The sequence below is a fragment of the Cyprinus carpio genome, chromosome A18 (genome assembly GCF_018340385.1).
Source record: "Cyprinus carpio isolate SPL01 chromosome A18, ASM1834038v1, whole genome shotgun sequence".
NCBI classification, from domain to species: domain Eukaryota; kingdom Metazoa; phylum Chordata; class Actinopteri; order Cypriniformes; family Cyprinidae; genus Cyprinus; species Cyprinus carpio.
This window is the reverse complement of record NC_056589.1, coordinates 4,434,371-4,455,048: the sequence shown is the minus strand read 5'-3', so window position 1 is coordinate 4,455,048 and position 20,678 is coordinate 4,434,371. Positions and strand designations below refer to the sequence as shown.

The 20,678-nt window shown below is 42.2% G+C and overlaps 1 protein-coding gene across 1 annotated transcript in view; it reads right to left on the bottom strand.

The window, feature by feature from the left end:
* LOC109054785 (CXADR-like membrane protein) overlaps positions 1–20,678 on the bottom strand; it is an 83,390-nt gene extending 62,712 nt beyond the window's left edge. Inside the window, exon 1 of the mRNA XM_042774817.1 lies at positions 20,295–20,678. Coding sequence (XP_042630751.1) covers positions 20,295–20,325 — 31 coding nt within the window. The 5' untranslated portion in view covers positions 20,326–20,678. The remainder of the gene's footprint in view (positions 1–20,294) is intronic.

The window sequence follows — 20,678 nt, the reverse complement described above, 5'->3', positions numbered from 1 at the left end:
TGGAGGAACGGAGGGGGAGATTCCGGAACTTAACCACCCTTCGTCAAAGGGGAGTGAGGTGGGTGGCCTGGCGCAATTGTTTTGGACCATGGCGGTCGGGATGGGTTATAACTATGCAGCACTGAAGGACTTTTTTAACAAACTGTCTGGATGACCCTTTACCTCAATGGGACATGAAGGGGCTGGAGATCCTAGACTTTTGGGGGGTTATAACCCATTACCTGTGCCATCGTGCTCAATGGGATACTTCGACAACACCTGTGTCTCCAGAGAAGCAGGGCCGCCAGCCCAGCGCCACAGCACAAGATGGCCGCCAGCCCGGTACGCCACCGCACAAGATGGCCGCCAGTTCAGCACCAACAGCACAAGATGGCCGCCAGCCCAGCGCCACAGCACAAGATGGCCGCCAGCCCAGCACCACAGCACGAGATGACCACCAGCCCAGCACCACTGCACAGGAGGGTCGAATCTACACCTGTGTTGGAGACAAGATGGTTGACCGCAAACGCCTGAGTCTTTCCGTCAAGGAGCCACCGGCACGTCATCATAGAGGCCGCAGGAGGAGGAGCAGGCGTCAAGCCGTTCCTCAAAGCCCGGAGGACGTTTCCCCCGAGCAGGCCAGCTGCGTCCAGGAGGACGTTCCCGAGCAGGCCGCTGCCTGTCAGGAGGACGTTCCCGAGCAGGCCGCTGCCGTCCAGGGAGGACGTTCCCGAGCAGGCCGCGGTCGTCCAGGTGGAGGTGTCCAAGGTTCCCGAGGCCGGTGCCCGATGCCGAGGCCGTTCCCGAGGCGGTGACCGATGCCGAGCCCGAGGGCGGTTCCGATGCAATGCCGAAGGACGAGAAGGTGGCCGAGACAGAAGCGGTTCCCGATGCTTATGCACGAGGCCGAGGCGGTGCCGAGGCGGTGCCCGATGCCGAGGCGGCCATGCCCGATGTAATGCCCCCCCCGGCCCGGGACCCGAGGCCTGTTGTCCGGAGGTCGAGGCGGATGCCCCGATGTTGTTCCGATGCCGAGGCGGTGCCCGATGTTGTTTTTCGCCCACCGATGCCGAGGCGGTGCCCGATGTTTCCGTGATACCGAGGCATGCGTGACTGCCCGTCTGATGCGAGGCGGTCCCGCTGAATGCCGAGGCGGTGCCCGAGGCGGTCCCCGATGCCGAGGCGGTGCCCGAGGCGGTCCCCGATGCAATGTCCGATGCCGATGCGGTGCCCGATGCCCGAGGGCGGTTCCCCTAGATGCGGGCCCGATGCCGAGGCGGTGCCCGATGCCGGGCGGTGGCCGAGGCGGTGCCCGATGCCGAGGCGGTGGTGCCCGATGCGGTGGCCGATGCCGAGGCGGTTCCCGATGCGGTGCCCGATGCCGATGCGGTGGCCGAGGCGGTGCCCGATGCCGAGGCGGTCCCCCGATGCTATGTCCGATGCCGAGCGGGTGCCCGATGCCGAGGCGGTGGGTGCAGAGGCGGTGCCCGATGCCGAGGCGGTTGCCCGAGGCGGTGCCCGATGCCGAGGCGGTGCCCGAGGCCGAGACAATTCCCCGAGGCGGTGCCCCCGATGCCGAGGCGGGGCACGAGGCGGTGCCCGATGCCGAGGGCGGTGCCCGAGGAACGAGACCATTAACCGAGGCGGTGCCGATGCAGAGGCGGTGCCCGATGCGGTGCCCGATGCCCGCTGCGGGCGGTGCCCGATGCGAGGCGGTGCCCGATGCGGTGGCCGAGGCGGTGCCCGATGCCGAGGCGGTGCCCGAGGCGGTCCCCGATTGCGATGTCCCACCGATGCCGAGGCGGGGTGCCGAGGCGGTGCCCGTTGCCGAGGCGGTTGCCCGATGCCGAGGCGGTGCCCGTTGCCGAGGCGGTGCCCGAGGCGGTGCCCGATGCCGAGGCGGTACCCGAGGCGGTACCCGAGGCGGTACCCGATGCCGAGGCGGTGCCGATGCCGAGGCGGTGCACGATGCGGTGCCACAGAGACGGTGCCAGAGACGGTTCCCGATTGTAATGCCCGAGACGAGGCTGTTCACGGAGGTCGAGGCGGTGCCCGATGTTGTTCCCGATGCCGAGGCGGTGCCCGATGTTGTTTTTCCGATTACCGAGGCTGTGTCCGATGCCGAGGCTTGTGCCCGATGCCGAGGCGGTGACCGATGCTGTTCCGCAGGTCGAGGCGGTGGCTGCCCGCGGCTGTGCCCGATGCCGAAGCGGTGCCCGATGCTGTTCCGGAGGCCGATGCGGGGCCCGAGATGGTTCCGGAGGCGATACCCGTGTCCAAGGCCGTTCCCGAGGCGGTGCCCTTGTCTGAGGCCGTTCCCGATGCCGTTCCCAATGCCGTGACCTGGCCATCGCCACAGCCTGCTCCTTACTGGCTCCCGATTGGCAGGTTCCGTTCGGGCCACTCAAATGGCGAATTCCTCCCTGGCCGTCTGCACAACGAGATTGGACTGATCCACCGTGGCCACCTGAACTGCCTGGGCCCTCGTGGTCCCCTGAACTTTCGGGTCCACCGTGGCCACCTGAACTGCCTGGGCCCTCGTGGTCCCCTGAACTTTCGGGTCCGTGGCCACCTGAACTGCCTGGGCCCTCGTGGTCCCCTGAACTTTCGGGTCCACCGTGGCCACCTGAACTGCCTGGTCCCTCGTGGTCCCCTGAACTTTCGGGTCCACCATGGCCCCTGATCTGACCGAGCCACTGGGCTACCAGGGGAGCCATCACTGCCGGGGTCCCAGTTCCCCTACACGGGCCTGGCCCGCCATCCCTCCCCCTGTTCTGCCTGCCACCAGTCCACCCCCTCCTGGTCTCTTTGTTTTTTGGTTATTTTGTTCTGAGGAGCATCTGGAAGCTGCTCCTTAGAGGGGGGGTAGTGGTCACGGTGTCTGTTCTGTGTCTCCCTGGGTGGCCACTAGAGGTCTCACTTCCCCTTATCGTCACTCCACTTTAGAACTGCATTTCCCATAGTCTTGTCTGTTTCACCACTGCTCATTGCACTCAGCTGTCCGTGGTTATCAATCATTGCACTCAGCCAATTCCCCGTTAGCATTGTCATTTCCTTGGTATAAAATACCCGGTTGTTCTGTCATTGTCACGGAGTCCTTGTTGAATGTCACCCTGGTTTGTCGTGGGGTTCTCGGATGTTGTGTATGTTTCTTGTTTCTGGACTGCTTACCTGGATTGTGACCTTTGCCCTGGCTGACCATGAGATTTGGATTATCCTAATAAAACATACTGCAATTGGATCTACCTGTTTGTGTGCGTGTCGTGACACCCCATGCATCTCGACACTAATGCCTTCATATTATAATGTCGATTGATAAATCCAAATGTCTGCCTGCTTGACATGAGGGGTTAAATGCTGTTATCTGTGCCGCAGGAATATCCTTCTGAATCAATTGTGAGAAGTTACTAAATATAGAATAAAATGCTAGAGAATCAGAGAAGGTGAGTGGCAATGGCACTGAAGGGAGGGTTGGGAAAATATAGTGTTTTGTATCATATTCGGTTACATCAGGCTTTTATGGCTCTAAAGTATGATATAGAGCAACTTAAAATATGGAGCAACTTTATGTAAAGTCACAAACTGAACAAAAATAAGCAGTTTGGTGCAGATGCTGATATTCATGTGTCCAAAAAGATTAAATTCTTATAGCTTGATCATTATGTTGATAGATTTATCAACATAAATCAACATTTTTATGTTTTTATTATGGAGGCAAAACATATAATGCAAAGCAATACAATGATGATTGAGAGAAACATTCCTCTAAAGATTGATGGATCATATTTGATATATAGTAACATATTTACTAACCTTTTCATTCCTAAAAATGTATGAACTATCAATCAGATGAAAGGTGAAGATGTGGAAGAATGTGGAAATAGAGCAATGTTTTGTTAGCAGACCCATGAATGGCTTGGCCAAAAACATACATTGCACCATTTCAAGTCAACATAAATTGCATTCATAATCCATTTTATGTTGGAAATTTGACATGCTTCATAATAAAACACAATACTAAAAAGATGTAGGGTCTAGATTTTATCCATCATGAATTAATGTATCGCAGAATGAGACCTTAAACATTGGTAAAATATTTTTTTGACTAATGGTTAATATTAATTACTCGCGAAAGACAGTCACTTTAGAGGTGGAGCAAGTTATCACATGTTGATGGAAAAGTTGGGCACAAAGGAAAATGCAATAAGATTACATTAAATGCAGTTAATTTTGACTTTAAAAGGGCAGATTAACCATGTTAGTTCTCCACAACAATGAGGATGCTGTTGTTGCCTCAGAGTGCAGGCAGAAGTCTAGAACAGTTACTAGCTGGTCAATATTCCCGTCCCTTTCATGCCTCAATGTGTCTGTTACGGATGCTGCAGCAAAAAAAGGTACCATGCTGTCAATCCATCTTCAAGTCGATTGTTAGATTTTGCTAACCAGCACGTCGATCGCTCATTACAACCAGGACTCCAAAGTCAGGTCTGGAAATGCCCAAAGAGCATGTAATGTCTTACATTGTTAAAGCCAGACATACATCTAACTCTCCAAGGTGCTTCAACTTCAATTCAAGTCTTTTCTAATGAAACAGCCAAACACTGTGATACAGAGCAGAACCTTGGAATGGAGTCGCATGTTTCTGTGAAACTCTGGAGGGAGCAACTTCCCCGAATGTCCTCCAGGGCCATAAATACATCTGTGGTGGACAGATGACCTTCTTCTTACCATGATAGCATTGATGTGCTCAGCTGTTGCAAACCAGAGAACTTTCAAGGACCGATCCTTGCGCCATACAGTCAACATTTACAAGCCAGACTGCCTTTCCGTCCCCCTCTCTGGCACTGAATACAGGGCAGTGATTTCTGGGTATTGATCCAGATCATGTGATCCAGAGATCAATAGGGGGTATACATAACCCTACAGGGTTTTCTGAAAAAAAAAAAAAAATTTAAAATGGGCATCAAATAATTTACCCACTTGAACAGATTGACTGCAGAAGATGACATAACAACACAGTGTAGTTACAATCTTGCGTCATGCAAGACAGACAATTCTGTCTGTTCTTGACAGTTTCTCCTGTCGTGTCCTGTCCAGGCCCCACCTGTGTGGAGATAATGAGCCCTGCTCTGCATCGTTAAGCACAAGACACTGCCTTTCATACACTGTGCCTAAAGATACAGTATGCCACACCAGCCATTCATTACCGGCCGCAAAAGAGAGGGAATCTGTCGGATAAGCTGCACATTATAAGACAGACAGCTATACTCCGTAATTCCTTCAGAGTAGCTGTAAGCCTGTCGTTATCAGGCAGCGCACTCGTTTTAATTGTGTCTGGTTTAAACACATTAGCCTGGCGCCCTAATGTGAACGTCATGGCAAAACATTACAGTGAACCACACTGCTAGCAGCTAATTGATGTCACTGTAATTAAATTGCACAAAAGGGGGCACTTTATTTCCACAATTCTCCACTTGCAGTGTGGTGTAAACAGTCAGTATCTAACTCTGAATAATATCAGCCCAGAGGGGACAGAAACCTATCTGCAATACTGTCCTGGAGTGTGTTTGTCACTAAAGTGCTGTAGAGGTCAAAACGAGGTGAGTAACAAAAGTCCTCTCCTGCCCACTGAGGTGCAGACGCTGCTGTTTACATGGGTCTGCGTTTTTCTCTGAAGTGTGGCGGCTCTCTCTGTGCTATGAATAAGTCATGGAGGTAGCGCGAGGGAAGGTAAACACTCTCCTCGAGGAGCAGAGGGCTCAGTGGCCACTTCCGAGACGCTTCTGCTGTGTTTTCCTAGGTCAAACGCTCCTAAATAGCCAAGTACACACAGACCCAAAGACAGAAACCATGAGGAGATGCTGTGCTAAACTGTCTGAGGCAGATAAACACAGACTGTGACGCTCAGCACCTGGGAAATGTCACCCACTTACTAGTGACTACTCTACACCCAAGAAAAGCAGCACTTGCTGTGACAACTACAAGAACCTGGTTCAGGACCTGCTTATAACAAATAACCTCAGCAGGAAAAGAAAAAAAGGTACCAGCACTGCTCTTTTGCACAATGTTTTTTTGATTGCCTACTGTTTTGCTTGTGGGACCCAAACTCTGCAGTACATCAGAGACTACATAAGTGATCAAGCAAGGTTGTCACCAGTAGTTACCTTGCTGAAAAGACACTGCTGGTCACCATCTGTGATTTAAATGCTACTGTCCCCACAAAGTTCCTTACCTAGCTTAAAGGATAAGGCTATTTTCAAACAGTAAAGTGAAAGTGACATGTGTGCCCCATTCTTGGAATTTGTGCTTTGCATTTAACCCATCTAAGCACTGAACACACACCTGGAGAATTGGCCAGCCATTTTGCTATGGTGCCCAGGGAGCTACTGGGGGTTCAGTACCTTGCTCAAGGGTTACTGAAGGTGGAAGAGAGGGCTGTTCATTCACCTACAATTCCTGCCAGTACTGAGACTTGATCCCGTCACCTTTGGGTTACAAGTCCGACTCACTAACCATTAGGCCACTACTGCCCCACAGACAACTTTGTGTTGGTACAATGTCTGTAGTATATGTAAATAAACAGTGTACTATGGACCCAGATTAATTTATTTGTCAGATTACGTCTGTCAAAATGACGTTTTGTGGTGGACTTTGGACAGCTTTGAGGCTTTTGTTAAAACTACAAATTTTGTATTCCTGCCCACAGACAGAGGGATGGCACAAATTGCAAAGCAGCACTAACCACAATTTAAAAAGATGGAAATTCTTGCACCAATCTTGCTGTTGAAAATCTTTATTTACCTTGCATGAGCTGTAAACCACATTTTCTAAATATGAAGGGTGCAAGTGGAGCTTGGACATGATAAGGGCATGTGACAGAGTTTTGGTAGTTTTAAGGGCCCTCTGGTTGTAAGTGAACTGCTATGTGGTTGCTAGGGTGTTTTTGGATGGAAAAAAGTCAAACGAGGGCACCTCGAGATGCCTCTTCCTATGTTCTCCCGCCTGTTGTGTCTTCTAGCATGTCTGAGGTTTAAAGCTGGGGAAGCTGTGCAAATTTGTAAACTTACATACAAGTGAGAAGTGTCCAATCCTGCTCCTGGAGGGCCACTCTCCTGCAGAGTTGAGGTTCAAACCTCGAACTAAGGTGTTCACGATTACTAGAATCTTTTGCAGCACCAAGATTGGACACACCTGGTATAAGCTATCATCATAGTAGTGATGCATGCTGATCAGGGCCTGTTCTTACACTAACATCCGAATCTCAATGCATACAAAATACAAAAAAAAAAAAAAAAGATAATAATAATAATAAAAAAATAAAAAAGGAAACCGCAATCCACTGGATGGATTGGAATCTCTAGCAAGAGTACTTCATGCGACATGTGACAAGACTGTGTGGCACCCAGCAGAGCTCCATATCTGCATTCAGATGGAATTTAATGGGCGCTCTGGGCCACTTTTGCTGAGACAGCATACTCCCTTTCTTCCCTCTCTCCCAGCCCTCTGTACCACGACACCCAGGGATTTAATTGCCTCATTAGCACAGAGGCTGGTGAGGAGCTGAATCCACCACATTGCTCAATGTCAAAAGAGCATCCAAGAGGAAAGGTTAACCAACTAAGAGATCACATGCCCTTTCACATCACACTGTGTTGGTTTTGCATAATCAAGGAAGAATCAAAGAGCAAACAAAGACAAGAGCAATGAGTTAAAATATGTAACAACTCCCCGGAGGAGATGAAAATAATAAAATTGGCACTGGTGCTCCATATGTTGCAATATATCAAAAGTCAGAGTCAATAAGACATTGTTTAAGGTTTGCTGCAATCCTCGCTTAGATTTTAATTATTCTGAAAGCCTCATATTGCAAACGTAGCTATATTCTCCCTCCAAGCCTCTCTGGACCAAGGGTAACAAATCATGCCAAATTTGAGTACTCCAACATCCTTTGACTGTATAAAAATACACAGGAAACAAAATGATAAGATTAAATGGGATTTTAAATGTATTGTACCTGCAACTAGTTTTGAAATGTAATTTCAAGTCAGTAGTGACAAGAACAAAGTGCAACTCAATAACAGCACTGAAAAATATTTGATGTGCATGTCCAAAAATACAGCTGCTTACAAGGCAGCAAAACCAAGAACAGTCAAACATTTTAAGGGTTGAAGCTTTGGTTCGTTGTGTAAATGAAATGTCACATCAGATCCACTTTGCTGTGATCATGAAGAAACTCGAACGGTTCTTGATTTTCTGTCACAAGTATCATCTCAAAGGAATGCCATCTTTGCAGTTTAAATGCAGTTATACAATAAATAGTGCAAATCGGTATGCAAATAAATGCAAGAAAAAACACCATCCGCATTCAGTATGCAAATATACAATAAAACCTGAGAACTGTATTACTAACTGTCTCAGATGGAATTAAGTGCAAATATAAAGAAATGCAACTGAAAGGACCGCACAGTGAATGTATATTTTAGGGTGTCAGTTAATAAAGGTAATGCACAAAGTGAATGCACTGCGTAAAACCGGTTTTCAAGCAGAATCCGGATTCATTGAGAAGTGTTTTCTTTTATTTAAAATCAAATTTGGAACCAACTGTAATCAAACATACAGCATTTCACATTCCCAGTGGCCTTAGAGAATCATAGCAGAATGCTTCATTAATGTTTGTGTGTGTGTGTGTGTGTGTGTGTGTGTGTGGTGTGTGTGTGTGTGTGTGTCGTAAAAACATAAGTCCTGACAATTAGTACTTTTTTTTTTTCGTAGGAAAGCCCTCATATGGAGATGATCACATGCACCCTTATTTGGGATAATCCAGATTCATTAACACTAAAAAAGTAGGCAATAAAAGAAATTCATGTGTGTATGCACCTGCTCCGGGGAGCCTGTCCTCCAACAAAAAACGACCATATAGGTCGTTTGTGCAAGCACCTTATTACGACCTATATTTACGTTTTAAAGTTAAGCGGCCTCTAGCGGGCGTAAAAATAATGACAGTATCGTGTTGCGTCTGTCGTCATGAAATGACGTATATAACGTCATTACCAATCAAAACGCACGTTTATTTAAATGCAATGTGTGGTCTTTTTACACCGATCTCACAGTAATTCGTACATATTTTACTAGGTGGCTTATTCGTTCGAATGACCACACCTAACCCCACCCCCTAAACCTAACCCTCACAGAAATCATGCTAAATTATGATTTATTGAGCATATACATTTTACGTGCACATCCGTTCTCTGGGATCAAACCCACGATAGCATGATTGCATATCAAGGTATAACGCAATAATCTACCAACTGATCTACACGAAACGCAAATCACAGTGCAAATAAAAGAGTACAAAACATTAATATGAAAAACGACCTTTTGCCGATAGGGGCGCAATTGTAGTATACGCTCTGATGGGTCGTATTTCAGGGATTTGGACAAACGACCTATACGAGCGTATTAGTTGGAGGACAGGTTGGCTCCGGGAGAACACTTTCTGCTCACATAGGAACTCTTGTGACCAGTTAATAGTGAATGAAGCATTGTGTGCAAATACATTCATGCATGTTTAGTATTTCCGACTTGCCAAACACCACCACTTCCTTTCCATCTATTTCAAGCGTACCTCTCTTTGAAATATTACTGTTTTCTAGTTTGATGAAACATGGAGACATGAAAATCATAAATAATCAGCTGGAAAGAGACGCAAGGGAAGCCAAAAATGACTAAACAATTAAGCATGTACAGAGGAATATGGTTGCAGGCTGGGACTCAGGAAGAGAACGGCTTTAATGTTTGCTCCCTGAGGTGCGGTAAGCTTGTTATGCCATACGCAGACCCAGTCTCAAGGTCTCAATGTGGGAGTGTGCATGTTTCAACCAAACAGAGAAAGCAACCAAATGCTTTGGCTGTGTCTCTGAATAAATCTGTTGTGTTTTAGATGCTAACAGCGAAGGTATATGATATTGCCTCTGTCAGATGCTGTGTAATGTATGGAGATGCCGCCGGCTATACAGCGCTTCCTGCACCTGGTATACAGCGACACTGAAGATATATTAAACTGTAAAGATACACATCTGCATGAGCAGGGTAGCGGAATGTCTCCATTTCATCAACAAGTCAAGTCTAACGACTCGTAAAAAAATAAGGGTGGGTGCGCCATCTGTTCGGAAACCGCTTCCGAAGAATAGAGAAGAAAGGTGGGTGCATTTTACAGCAGAGAAGTGTAGTGCACAATACCATTTTCTCAAGGGTGAAAGCACCTGGACAAGGGCTTAATCTTGAGTGCAAACACTGAGTGTGTGCAGCCACTAGCAGTTTAAAAGGTCGAAGCACTTAGTTAAACGGGCACGCTGGAGTTGGTGTAATCAGGCGCATTAGGGAGTTAATTGCAGACAGCCTTGTGACTGATCACCGATACTTCTTTATGTAATGTTTTTGCTCTAGTATGAAGAACGAAATGTCTGACACTGAGGCCTGATAATTAAGCCATTCATCACCTAAGCATATTACTTCCTTGTACAAGTACCAATGCTTATGCAGATTATAAAATCCAGAAATAAAATCCATTTCACTTGGTGACTATCCAAAACCATCCCTTTTTTAAAGCCTTTTTAGCATTTTGCCTTGCACATTGTTATACTTTAGGCACTGAAATATGCTTCATGGGCAAAATTAGATACTTTAATATACTTTATGTATTGGCCTACATTAGTTTTGTTAAAAAGGGTTTACAGATGATTAACCATGTGGTAATGCTAAGGATAAACTGAACAGGAATTGAATTAAAATGGTCTATTAATGATAATAATAATTTCATTGTTTGCTGTTTGGAACTTGATGAATGCAATATATATATATATATAATTCAAAACAGTACAGCTAACAATATAAAATATCAGCATGCACTGAGATCAACGTGCAAATGCAGTCTTATAGTGCAACTCAATTATCATTAATAGATGAAGAACCACTATTAAAACACACAAACTTTACTGACATGAACAAAATCCAGTTATTTGTACTCTTTGCATGAATTTAATTATCATCAAAGCTCAAGTGACACACTGGCGATACAAGTGAAACAAACTGGCGATGTTATGATGTAACATTAATGTCTGTTTCACTTATTTATTTACTCCTTAATTTTAACTCATAGGAGGTCCATTAAGGGAACAGTGAATATATAACAGTCATTAGGTGCACATTGTCTTGGAAGTACAAACATCAACTCGATTTATTACAGTATCATAAAATCCTCAGCCCTGGCCTGCATCTCATCCATCAGTTCAATAAGCGATCAATGCAATCATATTCCCTTTGTGCAGATTTCTCCCACTAATGAATGACCTTTCAGAGGTAAAACAATGCTTTCGCCAACAACAAATGTGTCATGCTATGGAATGGATGCCTTTTCCTTTTCTGGAACTTGGCTCTATGACATCATTTATGTCATATAAAATGACAGTTCTCTATTATTTTAAGGTAAATAAGTGGTATTAAGGAAAATTAAGGTACATAATTTGTATTAATGTAAATACATAAAACTGCATATATAAATAAAAATACACATTCATCACATCAGATAATAGCAGAATAAATGTAGATTTATTTATTTTATTTTTTTTTTTTTTTTTTTTTAACAGGAATGATTCAAATGCTTCCTTTCTGCAGTTTATGGCTGAATCTAGTGTCCATCAGAGGAAAACTTTGGACTAGTAGATAGAAACAAGCTGGTCCAGAGTGAGTAAAAGTAAGGTGGGGAAGATGTTGGCTTGAAAGATGGAAACAAAGTGAGACATTGGAGCATGTCAGTTCAAACCAGCAAATGGATTGGCCTGCTAGCAGAGCTAATAGACTGTTTCAAATTGAAAGGAACAGCGGGTGTCTAAATAGAGCGACGTGGAACATTTCCCCTCACATTCTATCTCCAGCCCTTCCCAGAACAAAGAGAAAAAACATAAGCAAAAAAAAAAAAAAAAAAAAAAAAAAAAAAGGAGAGAGAAAAGAGTCTAAAGGCCACTCTCCACACGGGGAAACATGCGTCTGCAGTGGAGAAGATATGTATCTATCTATAATCAATTCAATTCAATTACAGCTGCCTGTCAAACCGATGGAAACAATGCTGGAGTCTCATGCAAATGAATTCCTGGTGGGAGACAGAAGATGCTTTCCTGCCTAAGGATGTAATATCCCTTCCTGCTGTAATAGAATATCTTGCTTTCAGGCATTCTGTGCATTGACAATGAAAACATTAAACAATCAAAACATAAGCAGCCTCTTCAGATTTCTTATTCTGATTTCCCCATAAGCAACAGCTCTCAGATAGCAATTATCAGTGGATTTGGAAGGATATGCAAAAAACTTGTGGCAATGCTACAAAAAGAGAGAGAAAAACTAATTTAGAAGACATTGCATCATTGCAACAGACACCACTGCAGGTGCATGCAATCTTATCAGAAAGTAAATGCAAAAGCACAGCGGAAAGCAGCAGAGATGGAAAAAAAAAAGAAAGAAAGAAGAGAAATTCCAAACTGGGCAAGCAAATTAGTACAGAACATCAGCACAAAAACACATTATGCCTGTAAAATGCAAAACAACTGCTGCATGAAAATCAGATCAGAGTAGAAAATAAAAACACAATTCTAAAACCTAAACACATGCCTTAAATTCCACCATCCCTATTTTAAAGGAACAGTTCACCCATGATAGAAAGTTCATTCTGGCATTAAATTAGGTCAATTAGTCATGAAAAAACTTATAAAGTCGATGCAATGCATTAAGAATCATTTCTAAGATAACTTTGAGGTACTATGTGATATTTGGAGCTTTCCTTTACAGAACAAAAATATATATGGGAATATGCTGCAAAATATAATGTGATATATTACATAATACATTTCCATATAGGGGAAACTAGAGCTTATATTTTCCATTATAGTTCAATATATGCATTGACAATGTATGGCTATATACTGATACATATAAAAAATACATATTTAGAAATGAAGACAAAAATAGCACTATTTTAGCATAGCATAGTTTTATCCTTTATTAAATAAATTAAATATATTGTCACATATTTTTCAATATACAGTATGAAAGTAGCAATTCCTTATGTATTATTCAATATATTGTAATATATTAACACATTAACATATTATTCTGAATATTTATGTATATACTGTTAAATCATTTAATAAATTGATCATTCATATACTGTAAAAGGAAATATTTGTATCTTTGCATGACATTGACATTCAGTTTCATTAAAGCTTTTTTTTGTGTGTGCTGTAGACATAAACACAAGTGTGAGGAAAAGATGACAGAAGGTTCATTTTTGGGTGAACTATTCCTTTAAAGGCTGAAAAACTATCACTTTGTGGTAAAACTATCAGTTCCTTGATTTTATTCATGAATTAGCATACAGTAAGTAATCAGGTGACAAACTGAGAAACACCTGCTATTACAGCCGCCTCTAGCTTCACTTAACAGACAAACCCAATTCTCTAGCTCCAGCTAAACAGCCTTGGTGGATCTCTCAGAATAGAGCAGGCTATCTCCTGGGTATTCTTTCCTGAGCAAACACTTACTTTTATATCCATGATCCTCATGTACGCTCTTCAAAATTTGATAAGACAGGCTTTTTTCTCCTAGAGCAGTTTGTTATCTTTTTGCCAATCGATATATTTATTTATTTATTGTCTCTCTGAATACACCTCACTGAAAACAGAAATATTTACCTGCTTCCCTACCTGAAAAAAAAACCCTGAGATCAAATGCAGCTTGAGCTCAGAATAGACAGAACGCCAGCCTCAGCCAAGCCTGCATGATTTCATTGAGGTACTGCTTCCCTTCTTGAGAGGAAGTAAGCAAAGCCTCGGGCTCAGGCGGAGAGTGTTCAGTCAGTATACATCCATGACAAAATCACTCCTAACAACATGATGCAAAAGCCGAGACACTGTTCTCATTTGGTCTTTCTGGATGTTTTAAGAAAGCAAATGTGTGCGATCTGTGTTGTACATCAATGCACGGGTGATGATGAAAAGATTCACGCCTTAAACACAAAAGGAGTAAACTGAATCTGCTGACAGCACAATTGCATGTGTGACACTGCTTTTATTCAAGCGTTCAATAAACAAGAATTTAATATTGAGTAACTTATTTTTTTTTATTTGTTTTTTTTTTTAATATGCCAGTTTATATTAATAAATTAATAATACATATATATTTATATAAATACACGTAGGTGTGTATTGCACGTTGGTAACCACTCTATTACACTGCCCAAAATCCGAAATATCACATAAAAAGTGACTGACTGTTTATAAAATTCTCTTTTGCAGTATTCATCGTTTGGTTCATTGGTAATTCTTCTGGCTATATTGTTTATCACTGTACTAATCTCAGCTCTCTCACTGAGAACCCTCATCAAACTGTTTACACTCACTACAAACAACGTACTTCCAGGAATCCCGCAAAAAGTAATTGCCCTTGCATCATTGACTTTCATAGTTATTTACTGCATCAAATAATGCACACAATCCTCAATTCTTTCACTTGCAAATAACCATAGAAGTGGCGATTAGCAAAATCCTGTTGGGCCATGCAATTCTGGAAGCCAAAACCTGCATATCAGGGCTGAGTAAGGGGCAGAGGCCGCTCATGACCAATGACTTATGAAAGCAAGCCGGGCTTTGCTACGCCAAGGTGCAGCTGGATTGAATTATTGTCAAACCAGACCAATCATGAACATCTGTCAAAGGTTAGCCATAAAGGAAAATAGGCAGTTCCTGTTGAGCAGCTCCAAAGTCATCTGGGAGTAATTTAGCCAGGGAGTCAAAAAGAGTCGGAGATTTATAGGCTACAGAACGACTCAAACATGGACTGGTGTTTACTGTGGCTTCCTTTGATTTTTTTTTTTTTTCTCGGTCAAGGAGTGTGTTATAGTTGTTCATTGTTGCAAACCTTAACTCTTTCTCCACATACCACTTCCTGGATCAACATTTTACTCCATAACATTATGCAGTTTTCATTTATATGTCTATTGCTGATGATCGCATTATTTTTAATATGCATCTGTTTGCATAAAAGATCGCTAGTTTCCCCATCCTGTTCGTGTTTTTGTTCGGGAGGTTTTGTACTCATTCAGAAGATATTTAATAGCGCCCCCGAGTGCATAACAGTGAAAATGCGAAAAGCTGTAAAAACTCGTCTTTGGCAGGGAAGCCTTGTCTTCTAAAAGACGAGATAACTCGTCAGTGGTGGGGAAAGAGTTAAAGTAAAGGATTTTATTTTCATATTTAAGCAGAGCCGATCCTCCCTATATGCAAAGTACGCAAGCTGCATAGGGCCCCCGAAACACCAGGGTGCCCCCTTGCTCTCAAAGATTATTTAATTTTAGTTTCGTTTTTGAATTTGGCCCGTGGTTATAAAAACTGCTTATGTCATTTCTTTTAATGTGGTGCACTGACACCCTTTCCACATAAAAATCAAGAGCTTTCTGTGAGCACGATTCGAGATGGAGTGAACACAGACAAAGGTGTTTCACTCATTCATAACTCGCCAGCCCCCACAACACAGTTTTGCGTAGGGCCACAGAAGTCTAGGATCGGCACTGTATTTAAGACAAATAAAGCTAACATTTACTTTTAGACTATAAATATGAGACCGCAGCTGAGGGAAGGGTGGTTTGAAATGTCAGGAATGATGAAAGAAAAATTTCATTTTCATAAAAATAAAAAAAAGAGTAAAAATTATTCATTACATATTATACATTACTAAACCAACTTTTCACTATATTTACTATTTACAATGGCTTCTTAATTGGCTAAAATTAAACATTTTGAAACTATTTTCCATATTACTCTCCTGATGTGCCATTGGTCAGACAAGCAGATAGCCCCGCCCTAAACTTGTGCCATTGGTTGTACCAATATATATATATATATATATATATTAATATATACCCATAATATTATATATATATATATATTATATGCAAAATTTTAACATATTGCAATTTAAATGATGCAACCACTTAAATGAAACAACCACTTAAAAGACTTCTATTACATAGTCAAAGCACCTCCCACTGACTGAGTCACAGCCGATTTACAAAAAGAAACGGCACCACATGTTCCTCAAGGCCAAACGAGTAGAATAACACATCTGGAGAACTCATCAAGCTGTTTATCTGCACTGTGAGGAGCAGCGGCGTTACAGCACAGGGAGAATATTGAATTTCAGTACAGAGTTGAGACAATGTCACCTCAGATGTGGTGCAGCAGGAGACAAGCACACTGTCTTTCAGGAGAAGCTTGTTATAACAGCACTGCACCATCTAACTCAGAGTCCATGATGTAGAGGCATGTCATATAATTCCAAGGCAAAGAGTATATCCAAGGGAAGAAAAAATAAATAAATAATTGTTAGACCTGGATTACTGTGTCCCTAAATGTAGATATAGGCTTGAATTGGAAGATATCCTGATGGAAAACCTCAGGAATGTTGATGTCACTACAGAGCCAGACGCACAAACCACTTCTTGGAAAACTGCAATGCTATTTACGTTGACTGACCAAACATCTGAGCTTCAGTAAACAAAAATCCAAATCTCCAGATGAAAATTTCACCCACTTTGCACATACTCATTTAAAGTCAGCAAACGTTTTCTCATAAATATCTATTGAAAAAAACTAAAAAATAAAAATAAAATCAAAATGTAATATGCGCCAATGTTTAGTTTAAGAAAATCTGTTAAAATGCCCAAGTTTCCATCATTACACAGCATTTTATCGTGTATGCGAATCGTGTATGTGAGGACACGTGAGGAGGTGAGATGTCACTTTTTTTTTTTTTTGCGTTTGGTGTGTTTATTCATTCTGAGCACATTTCCTGTGATTTATGGACATGCACATTGAGATGTCATTTTATAACCTCTGGGTCTGCAGCGTCCTGCCATTTTCATATACTAGAGATCTTCTTTCTGCCTGTGGTTATCAGCCAAATATAGTACAGGACGAGAAAATGAGTGACTGGCCATGTTAGCGTAACTATTGGCAGCCTGCAATGGATATTCAGAACAGTATGTAGATGAATGCATTCAGTTACTGCATGATGGAAATCCAAATATTTAGTGGTCATAATGACTTTGTAGAGTCTCAGCTGTGTTGGATGAGCACTAAGTGGTCATGTGACATGGAGAAAGTTCTTTATTATGGTTCCATTACATTTCTGACAAGTGAATTACAATCTGTTATTACTGCCCAGAGTTCCCATTTAACGTCTTCCATTCAAGTCAGTCGAGGGGATAGACTAGTGATTAATCATCCAGATAGTTTCTGTACAGTTTGGTTGGTTTGTCGTTTTTTTATAGCTCATTTCCTGATAGCAGCAGTGCACAGCAGCTCATTTTTGCTATAAGACTTTTAAATAAATATTACTTTCCTCCAGGGTGCTAGACTTAAATAATGTAAAATCTTCAAAAGCATCAAATGAAATGAAATGGAAATTACCCCATTACGCACTATTGATTCAGTCTATCATTGAAGATTCTCAGCAATGAGATAAACTCTACATGTCAATCCTAACAGTTTAAAAGCTTTTTTCCATTAATGGAATTATACATTCTTGAAGGAATTTACTTATGACACTACAAGGCTATTTCATTTAACTAATTTAATGCACAAGCCAATGGGACCTACTACAAGCACAGCGCCAGTTCTCAATCCATTCCTCTCTCACGAACACAGATGAAGATAATCGTTAACCAAAGAACACATTGAAATGATAATATTCTGTCTGAAAAAAAAAATATAAAAAATAAAATAGCAAATAAGCATGACTTTTAAAATGCAGTAACCTGATTGATAAATCAATATCACAAAAGTTCTCAAAGTGAAATGTGATAATATCCCCAAATGCAATCTAATCACTTGATTACTGTGAATTTTAAACTTGACATTTCGGCTATCTTCAGGCAAATGCAAATGTATGTTTTTTGTTGTTTATTCTTTATATTGTGAAATATTTTCCATGAATTAGATGCATATGTCGGGGTGCATGTAACACACTCTCTGTCTTTTCTTACCATCTTGCCATCATCCTAATGGGATTACGCCAACTAGCAGCATCCCATATGTGTGTGGGTTACAGTTTCAGTACTATTAGCAAAGCATTGGAAACACTTTCCATGCAGTGCAGGTATTAAACATGTCATATGTAAACAAAGGCTTATTAGTTAATATTGCAATAATGTCATATTAAGCATGCAATTAATTGCAAATTAAATCATGTACATGAATGTAAAGTAAATATTCCCATTAGACAGACACAGGCTAGTTTTCACGTCTCTTTAACTATTTAACACTTTAAAAGATTTTATGCTCCAAATTAAAATAACAGTAACACTTTATTTTACTGTAAAATACAGCATTGGAACAAGGGTTCAAGTATAAAAAAAAAAAAAAAAAAATTTAACCCAAAAGTTGAACTATTGAATTGATTTGTTTATTGATTTTGATGCATGGGAGAACTGTAAGAAATTGTATTAAATTTGTGTCATCAAAATCTCACATTTTAACAGCGAAGGCTGTCACATGGTTCTAAATTTTGTAATTTTCTTTATTAATTAAAATGAGATTATATATGCAAAATAATGGTTTGATATTTTTGTATGTTATTCTATCTTGTGCATTTTGGGGCATTTCATTTCACTTTGTGTTTCATAATTGTTCTACTGTACTAAACATAGCTGAAAACTCTCGAAATAGCTTTCACTAAGGTTTCTAGTGTGACACCTTACCCCCAGAGAGCGTGACAACATGTCCTGCTGGAGTGTTTTAAATCAACTATATTATTTTTTAGTTGATATGTTCTACAGCTTTTCGTAGTCAAGACTTTAAGGTTTGTGACAAAACCAAACCAGTTCCAATATTCGCAGGAGTCATATGACACTTTGCTGAATTCCTCAACGCAGGAATTCTACTGCTATAAAATAACAGTGTGTGGAAATGTTGTCGACAAGCTGGTGCTTCTGTCAGGGCTCTTACAGCAGCGTTGACCTTCTCAATACGCCACGTAGGATGCGCGAGGAATTTTAATACACATTTAGCGAGCACAATAGGCAGGTTCTAGACACAATACACACCGCTTTCATCTTGCATCATACATACGCGAAGACGACACGAAAGCTGGGATAAAGTTTGGCGCAGTGATTATAATAAAAGACGGGTCACAAAAATTCGCACTAAACTCCCGTTACAAACGCGCGTGCAGCCCTAGAATCGGACAATGAACCGCGAGCGAGACGGTGGAGGACTCGGAATGTGACCCATGGACGCATGCATGCTCTCACACATCCTCCCGGGGTCTGACCCCAGCACACGCAGACACGCGAGACCCGCGTGCCCACCGGACGCCAGAGGCTCGCGCCACCGGCTCATCTCCGGATGTTTAACATGAGGATCTATTTTTGCCATCCGATGTCACAACAAATTAAGAGATATGGATTGGGCGAGGTGCCCTGTCTTTGTTCCGTTCTGCAAAGAACGTTCAATTTTCTGCCGTTGCACAAAAGCAATCGGCAAATGCAACCTTTTGTTATCCCAATAGTATTTGGATGATGCATAATCATCATCAAACTTGTGATATATGGTTTAATATATGCAAAAAAAATGACATTGTACTATCTATCCCTGTATTCTTATGTTATTGGGATCTCAGACACAAACGCAATGGAACACTCTTAAAATAAAGGTTCCTCATAAAATCTCTTTTTGAAGATCCACTTTGGTTGCACAGGGTTTTTGAGTTGAGCGAACTGGTTCTTTAGAGATTAAAACATTAAAAAGACATTGGAATTTCATGAATGGGTTCTTCTGGGTTTATTAGAGCACCAGAACAGGGTGGTTTTCAAAAGACTAGTGACTACAAAGTTCTCAGTTGAACTTAAAAAGGTGGCATTAGACTGTAAAACCCTTTTTGTTCTAACTGGAACCTTTATTTTCAAGAGTTGTCTGTCTGAAGGGTGTAACTCATGTGAGCCCAATACAAAACCAGAAAACCAATACCATCTGGATTTGATTTACTCAACTGGGTGGGGGTCTTATGAACTGTACTTCTTACCAAGCTTAGGTTACATTTGTTAAATTCATGTCTTCGTATTGAAGACTTTATCCACTGATATAATAAGCCAAAACTTATTTGACATGGTTGAAGGTGAACAATATGCTAGAGAGAGACGAGCAACTAAGACATCCAAAAATGAAACATCACGCCACACTGTAAAAGAATAAATAACTCTGTTTACTTACAAAGGGATAAGGAGCGGTATGCTGCAGACATCACGAATCCTGTATGAACTGGAAGTCCTTTACAATAATGAAAATTCAAACAATGCGCCCCGTTTCCTTCACTGTTCTTCACGCGGACTCAAGTGTTCAATCACAAAAGCTGTAGTAGAGCACAAGTAGACTATTTGAGAAGAAAAATGGATCAGCAGTCTATTAGGAGACGAGCACAAGGACAGCATATCTGGACATGCTGAAAGACGAATCCATCATCAAGGAACGGAACATCATCTCCATGTTTCCATCGGTTTCACCGTCAAATCATCAAAGTTCCCGTTCGCTCTGACGGAGGACGCGCGTCTCAGGTTGCCGTTGCGCGGTGTCCTCTCTCTCTCTCTCTCTCTCTCT